The sequence below is a fragment of the Cibotium barometz genome, chromosome 13 (assembly GCF_041138505.1).
Source record: "Cibotium barometz isolate CiBa-2024 chromosome 13, ASM4113850v1, whole genome shotgun sequence".
NCBI classification, from domain to species: Eukaryota; Viridiplantae; Streptophyta; class Polypodiopsida; order Cyatheales; family Cibotiaceae; genus Cibotium; species Cibotium barometz.
Genome location: NC_141058.1, coordinates 38833179 through 38842029, shown reverse-complemented (window position 1 = coordinate 38842029; position 8851 = coordinate 38833179). Strand labels below are relative to the sequence as shown.

At 40.2% G+C, this 8851-nt stretch overlaps 1 protein-coding gene across 1 annotated transcript; it reads right to left on the bottom strand.

Moving 5' to 3' along the window:
- Positions 1 to 1505: 1505 nt before the first annotated feature.
- LOC147632669 (uncharacterized) lies at positions 1506 to 2368 on the bottom strand. The gene is made up of 4 exons (XM_086807035.1): positions 2246 to 2368; positions 2013 to 2146; positions 1681 to 1921; positions 1506 to 1594 (listed from the first exon to the last, which is right to left on the bottom strand). Exons 1-4 carry the CDS (start codon positions 2366 to 2368, stop codon positions 1589 to 1591), a joined length of 504 nt encoding a protein of 167 aa, XP_086663161.1. The 3' UTR covers positions 1506 to 1588.
- Positions 2369 to 8851: the final 6483 nt, after the last annotated feature.

The window sequence follows — 8851 nt, the reverse complement described above, 5'->3', positions numbered from 1 at the left end:
CCACACATGTGAAATAGACGCCTCCTTCATGAGGGGAATTCCCCCATACTCAGGTGTCAAAAATGCATCATTTCATCTAAATATCTCTCTTTTTTAACTATTAACCTTGTCCTTAGTCAACTCTTCATCTTATGTGAGTATTTACTCATTTTTGGGGGATTTTCCTTTTATTCTTCTATTTATCTTCTCCCTACATTTGGATGAATCTTATTGGTCTATAGAAACCTTAATTTAAAATTTCAAAAAAAAATCTTGACCCCTAGGATAAGGCCTCTTGAACAGATTATACTTAATTTCTAATGCACCTTTTGGAAATCTTTTTGAACTTATGTTTTAGGGGAACTTATTGTAATAAGATGAGATATTTTTTATCCAAAAATATTTAAAAACTCAATTACCACTCTCTAGAAGATTTTCTCTCTCTAGGCCAAAACTGGTAGAAACAAGATCTTTTATATTTCTGAAGAGGGATTTGATTATAGGGGGAGATGTTGGACATCTTGAGAGGCTGGGGAGGAATCTTACATTCTCTCCCACTTGCAAAACGCGAGATGCCCTCATCTCGCAAACTGGGGGTAATCCATTTTTTGAAGGTTGTTTGTTGGCAGGTTTTGCTCTGCTTTGTTCTTTGCTTGGAAAGGCTTACTCGAAGAATGGTTTTACCCTTTCGCTAAAGAGTTGGTGTCTCTTCCCGTCTATGTTTCAGAATCCTTAACATCACCGTTAGTTCTTATGTTGTCAAAGTCATCCCATCTAGACTCAAGTTTAGTATAACGATTCCCCTTGGCATCAAAAGGTGGGGAAAAAATCATTCATAATGGCATAACCATTAAGGGTTACCCATGTTGAATATGTTTTATCCCAAGTATTGATTGTGACCATCATTTCTATCCAATTTAGATCATCCTTCTCACTCATCACCTTTGACACATAGAGTGAGTCTTCCCCTACATTGGTCCCCTCCTTTGGGTGCGTCTATTTAGCGAGCCAAGAGCAATGAGCATAGAGCAGTGAGTAGAAATAAAGTCCTTGTGAAAGTGAGCAAGTAGGGGCATGGTATGATGTTAAGCAAGCATGTAATGTTAAAGAGAAGAGTGAAAACATAGTGTAACTCTATAATGAACAGAACAAAGAAGACTAAAAAAGTTTAAAAATGACTATTGCAAATAAAGCATTTTCAAATGAATGGTGCGGATATAAAAAATCACTACAAAACTCATACTACTTGGCTCGCTAAAAAGACATTGAATTGGTCATTGAGCTACTAATAGAAACAAACTATTGTTGCAACCACATGGAAACCACAGCGACCAGAGAGCACATAAATCAAGCCATTAAGATGCACACCAATTTTAATAGCCATACCACTGACACAACAATATAATACTCTTTAGAAACCATAACCATAGGATTTAAAAATTTTATAATCCAAATAAAAATTGTCCAACAATCAGCTACATGCTATTGTAAAAAACATTCAGAAGCATAACATCCATCAAAACATTACTTCCAATAGTCCCAAAAAAATGATTGTCTCAATTTAAAAAAAGACTATCTCTAATGGCATTTTGATGTAGACATGTGATCCTCATAACTGCAAGAGACACAAAGAAAAGAAAATAAGCTTTATCAATACAAAATTATTCTCTACTAACATATTTATCTTTTCAACATGCATACCTTTGCTGAGTATGGTTCTAACAGGTGATCATAGATCCGCTCATCCTTGTCTAACATTTTGACATTGCGATCCATAAATGCTGCCACTAGCCCAAGAGTTCCAGTGCCAGCAAACAAATCCAAAATCGTGTCCCCAAGATGACTGAAGACGGAGACGATGTATTTGCTAAGCCGCTGACCTCTCTGACAACCGCCCCGCCATGGTCTACCCTTTCTCTTCACCAGATCCTCCGATGGCACTCTTGAAAACGCACACAAACCATTAACCATATGCCATAAAGATCACCGAAAATCATTTTAAATTCTATCTTGATTTGAATGCATATACATACATGTCAAAGATAAGATCTTGCCCTACATCAAGATCATCACCTAGTGCCAAATCCCTTAGTTGATCCCCATGCATCACAAAGCTTGTAGCAGGAGATGTTGAGCGAACAAAAACAGCCAATATTAGACAAGTGACCTACAAGCAAAGACACATTGGTTGTTCATGCATTTTCACCTTAAATGGGACAAAGAAGATTTACACAAATGACAGCCCCAAAGAGAACAACACCAATACCTGGGTAGTAATCATTTGCCCCATCTTCTTCCCAATAGGTGGAGTACACCTCACAACCTGTCTATGATAAATGCCAAACCCAACGCTCTGTGCAACCTGCTCAATGGTCACTCCTTCTTCCATAGTGTAAAGGCATGTAAAGAAGCCTCGATCTGAGAGACAAGAATCAACAACTTTAAAAGTAGAGTCATACATGCCATCCCCAATCTTATTCCAATATGGAACCTTGTTTGCAACACAACCTCCAATGATGATATTTGAGGGGAAGTCTGCAAATATCAACTCCACACAGTAATCGGACCCTCTACTCTTGACATTCCCTACTGTGCAAATAACATTCATGGCATCAAGCACTTGCTTTCCCAATGAGGATGCATCCTCCATGTTCACAAAAGTAGCTGCAAGGTCCTCAATACTGACATTGAAGGCATAAATGGTTCCTATAGACAGGTTTTTGACATTTACCACACATAGTCTTAAGTCAAAACAATCGGATCACGATAGAGATGAGGTAGGAAGCTCACATACCTGGAGCTTGCAATGTCTCCAAGGTTATGATGTCAGTTGGTTGTATCCCACCTGCACTACTATTGGATGTCTGTTGTTGACTCTGCTCCTTATTTGCTTCCATTGCTCGATTCACCTCCAATGCACGATTCACTATTTCCCTCCCTAAATTCACTGGCAATGACTTACGAAAAGAAGCCGATGCAATCGATGTTGCATGTGATGTGGATGTGGCCTCATTATGATCAATTTGCTGGCTAGGAAGCTCCAATATAGACTTATGTTGGCGATACAGATCAAGCTCCTCCTCAGGCACATGGTTTCTTTCAAGGTCCAACCACCACGGGCAGAAACGAGACTCTATGCTTGACATGGCCTGTTCAATGACAAACATGAGTAAGTTCACAACTCACCCTCAATATGAACATGTTTCTCAATCATGGATTCAAAATGACAAATTCAATCACTTACTCTTCCAAGCTTCAAATCGGCATACATATAAGATTGATTGTCAACACAAAGCCACACACTAGCGAGAGGGGGTAAAATATCCAATTGGTGCTCCTCAATTTCAGAAAGCAACCATCTGCAAGCCAAAGCCCAAATGATAAAACAACACACAGAAAGAAGCATGCATGTTTTTTAACAAGGAATATCTGGGTTATGTTGTAGGAAAACCTATAAACTCGCCGTGCAGCACTTTGTAGGCCTGGTTGATGGTCAATATCATGGCTAAATTTTATGCCTCCTTCGTGCACTTTGAAAGCCCTTTTGAAGTACTTTCTTCTGCATAGAACAACAAAAGAGGTGAATCGGCTCTCACCTGGCAACCTGACTCGATCGGCATTTTTAATATCATTTTGGATTCTCAAACCCAGCTCCGTGATCTGAAGCCAGTAGGAGTACATGTGCAGCCATTCCCTAACCTTTGTCTTATCATTTGGCATACCCTCAAGTGATCGCACTGCAGCCTGAGAGTTGTCCAATAGCTTGACAATGTGAGCCTTATATGTGTCTCTGATGCAAGCAGAACCTATCATATTGAGCTTTTCCTCTATGGCCACATGATTGGTTGACGCGTGCCATGGGAGGGAGAGCACCGCACACCAAAAGGCCTCACCATTGGAGGGATCAGCAATCCTTGCATATTTTGATGTTTTTCCTCTGTAGAGAACTTCTACCTTTCGAGTCACATTCTCCCTAGCAGACTCGGCAAGTGGTCCATTTGATGCCTCATCAATTTTTTGCTCCATCTCGTCCTTGAACAAGAGCCAAGTCATAATCTGGATTGGCAAATGAAGCCAACTAGGCCTTCCTCTGGCAGATGCACTCTGCATCTCTCTCTCAACCCACAGCTTGTCCTCATTGTCCAAATGTGCCATGAGAGTTGTTAGGTCGGACTCTCCCAATCTTCTTAGTTGAAATAGACGATCACCAAATGTGGTTGGCACAAATGCATAATCATGCGTCCTACAAAACAAAGAAAAAATATGTTAATATTCTTGAGTACAAACAACTTACTTGACATAGAAGGAGACTCTGATAACAAATTAACTTACTTGTTCAACTTGGACAATGAAAACAAAAGCTCACCCACATCCCTCCGCTCGAACACATAAAATTTACAGAGAACACAACAATGCATGGACAAATCCCCTTGAAACCCTGTAATAAAACACAAAATTAGGAAGGACAAAGAAGCATAAGAAACTATAACATCCCAATGAGAACTCACCTGTAGAAATGCAGTCCATCCAAGCATTGTGTCGATTATTACCATCAAGAATATGCACCATTTTTCGGCTCAAGTACGGACCCCAATCGGGGTCAAGTGCAAGAGTTTCCTCAAACTGTTGATTCACAGTCCTCCAATGCTCATCCCAAGATTCCTCCCTCTCTTGTGTCAATGGTGTCTCCTCCCCTTCCAAGTCCATAATTGATACTGTGAAAGCTCCCATGCTCTCAATGTACCCACCTAGTTTTTTGAAGCTTCGAGCAAGAGACTTATCTGTTGAGGGAGAAACCTTTCGGATTGCCTCCGTCTGGATCATCCTACAGAGAGGAACACGTGGAGGTGGAGACCTAAATTTGACTCCTATCCTATCTAAAAAGGCTTGTGGAGTAGATGTCTCAAGAATCTTCCCAAAAATATCAACCTTATTTTTTTTCTGCTTGCTTCCTTCAGTTTGGGTTGTGACAACTGTTTCTTCTTGATCCTCTAGTGGATGTGTGTTCTCTTCCCCCTCTATCTCTCTCCCAGTATCCTCAGTATTCTCACCTTCATCCTCATTATCACCACCTTGAGTATTCTCACCCTCATTTTGATCACCTTTATTTTCCTCAATTGCCCCCACTACATTTTGTCCATCCTCCTCATTTCTTTCATCACTATGTAGATGCTGCCCACCTCCAGGTTAGTGTCATCTATGATATGTACTGCATGCTCGGTAGTAGGGTTTGAGGAGGCGGCTTGCTCCAAAGTGCTGGAAAAATCAGCTTGCCTCCTTGTGTGTCTCGATGAGCTCTCACCTGGGCCAACCTGCACACTCTTTTTCCGCTTAGCAAGAGGTAACTCATCCATTTTTGCACAACAAGAACCTTTCAAGCAAGATGCTCCAGTGAAATGACTCGAACTCATTTGAAAACCAGATAGCCATGCAAAAATACAAGAACAAATCTTCAAATAGTATTCTACTTGTATTGTATAATTAATTGATTATTTTAACAGCAAATTCAGTAACACGACACAAACTTAAAGAAAAGGTGGCACATTCACTAAAGAGATTAAATTCAGTACTGCAACACAATCATCAAACAAAGGTGGCACATTCACTATCCAACAAAACGGCCAACTCATTAACGAACAGAATATCTTTGAGATTATCATATGGAGTGCTTTGACCCAAATTCCAAGGCATTCGAAGCCGTATTGAATATTTTAAAAAAATCTTCATTGGAAAATATTTACGGAGCCCTTTTCAGGTGTTCAATTCAAGGCATTCAAATTTATTGGAAAATATATAAAGATTCGGTAGCCCAAATCTGAAGGCATTCAATATTGAGTACTAATAAACTTTAGAAGTGATATTTCGCAATCCAACACTTTTTTAAGGACAAACTTTTTTCTTTTTGTGCTATTGTTCTTTAGATGCACATGTTTGCTGGTCTCCTCTCTCGACTGTGTGAGCTGTTTCTCAACCAAGAAGACATCAAATGTGAGTTTTTTGAGCTTCTTGTATACTCAAAGTCTGCATAATATAGACAGTAGTAAGAGAGACAGTCTATGCAATGTGTTTGAGACAGCACCATATAGATAGCATGTTCTTACACTACTCTCTCCAAATTTCTGCTGTCGGGGGGATCCAACAAGGGGGGCCGGGGGAGCTTCGGGGGCAGCGCCCCCGAAGCTTAAAACGAACTCAAAATCGTGATGATTTTTTCAATGCTCGGCAGCAAAACATCCTATTATTTTGTGCGCTGAGCGCACAAATTAATTCAAGATAGCTTCGGGGGCAGCGCCCCCGAAGCTTAAAACGAACTCAAAATCGTGATGATTTTTTCAATGCTCGGCAGCAAAACATCCTATTATTTTGTGCGCTGAGCGCACAAATTAATTCAAGAAAAATAGCAAGAAGTAACGCCGCACATCTCATACTGTGTGTGGAGTGTGGCGGCAGCAAAACATCCTATTATTTTGTGCGCTGAGCGCACAAATTCATTCAAGAAAATTAGTAAGAAGTAACGCCGCACATCTCATACTACTGTGTGTGGAGTGTGGCGGCAGCAAAACATCCTATTATTTTGTACGCTGAGCGCACAAATTCATTCAGGCAAAATAGCACAAATTCATGGATGATGATACCTTTCTGTGTCTCTTTGTTGGGGAGAAAGATTGGAGTGGGGAGAGGGCCCTGCGCATGAGATCAGCATTTCTTTGCTGGGGAGACGTATGATGCTTCATGATCGCTTCTCTGCGTGTGTGTTCGAGGGAAGATGCTTCTGTGCGGAGGACGACTAAAAGCCTTAAGTAATTGCTTCATAAGAAGTAGCCGACTACTAAAAACCCTAAGTTAGGGACTGGACAAATTTTTTTATCCTAACACTAATGAATTTCAACACTAAAATTTAAGGGTTTGGTCAATATTTTTTCGATTTTTTTAAATCTATAGCACAGTTATGCTATGGCATCCAACTGGTAGAGTTTTTGAAATCTAACAGGAGATTATGAAAAAGTGCAAGAACTAACACAAAGCAAATATGTGTGTGTGTGTGTGCGCGTGTGTGTGTGTTCGAGGGAAGATGCTTCTGTGTGGAGGATGACTAAAAGCCTTAAATAATTGCTTCATAAGAAGTAGCCGACTACTAAAAACCCTAAGTTAGGCACTGGACAAATTTTTTTATCCTAACACTAATGAATTTCAACACTAAAATTTAAGGGTTTGGTCAATATTTTTTCGATTTTTTTAAATCTATAGCACAGTTATGCTATGGCATCCAACTGGTAGAGTTTTTGAAATCTAACAGGAGATTATGAAAAAGCGCAAGAACTAACACAAAGCAAATATGTGTGTGTGTGTGTGCGCACGTGTGTGTGTGTTTACATACACACACACACACAAACATATATACATATATACATGTACTCTTTTTGATACCCTTCATTATGACTGTTTTTGCAATAAATATTTTTATTTGCTTCTACCCATAGTCTTAAAATGAGCCTGGTAAAATTGTATTATGGCTAGTATATGCTATTGATTAGAGCAAGAACATCTAGTATTAAAATATTTTTAGCTAATATTCAATGTAAATTCCTTAATTGTTGTTGTGATTGCATTATGCAGGGAGGCTCGTGTTTTCCTCCATTCTGGGTGCATGCATCCGAGTCCCCTTCTCGAATGGCAAATGTCTTGTGTCAATCAACATGATCCGGGGGAAGCTTGGAACTATTGGTGGGATAAATGTGGAGGCCTTACTTGAAATTGGAGGAGAGTATGAGCCCATTTGTCCTTTACACTTGTATGCAGGGATTGGAGACGAGGCATATTTTATCCTGGACCATTCATTGTCCTCTGTATATATTGCCAAATCAGAGAATTATTTTGAGACCCCAGAACAAGGCCCCTCAACTATATTTCCTCCCGGTTCTCGAAAGAGTACTCCAATGTAAGTGGCATTACCTTTGACTTTGACATTTTTTGTTTTGCATTGTGCATTGAATTAGAGAGCATTGTGCTTTGCAGTGACTTGGACACTGAAGAGATAGAAGAAATCAATGTCCAAGCACATGGGTCATTGCAAGAGGAGATAGAGGTCTCTCCTGTGGAAAAGTGCTTTCAAGAGGAAGATGTTCAGTTTCATACTGCGGTCTCTTGCTTTCAAATAATCCGCATGTTACCTCCTACTGATGTCTTGCACACTTTAATCCATGATTGTGATTACGAAGGCAAGGTAAAAGAGCTTCCCAAGGCGTACCCAGAGTTCAGTACATATGAGCTTGAAGGTGGGAAAGGTATGGAAGGGATGGAGCAAAAATACGAGGGCAACATTTGGACAAAGCCACAAACGCAAACTAGGGCCAATAAAACTTTTGTTCTTAGGAAGAGCTTCTGCGGGGGAACCTTCCACTGCATGAATGAGCACTGCTCCTTTAGGACACGTATGAATCAACCAAACAAACTCCATTGGAATGGGCAGCTGATAAAATCTCCAAAATATGGGAATTTAGCAATTGGGAGCTTCGGGAACCTTGAGTGTTTTTTCTGCAAGCATGTGCCAATGTGTCTTAAAGAATGTCCTGCTTGTGTCTATTATTTTATGCCAAAAGAATCAATGCACAGCAGACTATTTATTCATTATGGCAAACATACACACATGGTTTCCAAGGGAATGTGCCGAGCACCGATACGAAATATCAAGGCCTTTGTAGCATGTGTAGTGGGCATCGACCACAACGCTGGGCCCAGAAAGGTACAAATGATTGTGGCAAGGGAGGTGGTTCTAAGAGCATTCACTGATGATGACAAGGCACAGGGAGAATTCATGACAGAGAGGGAGCTACAGGAGATGTCGCAAGAGTTGCAAAGTTTGATAAATGTC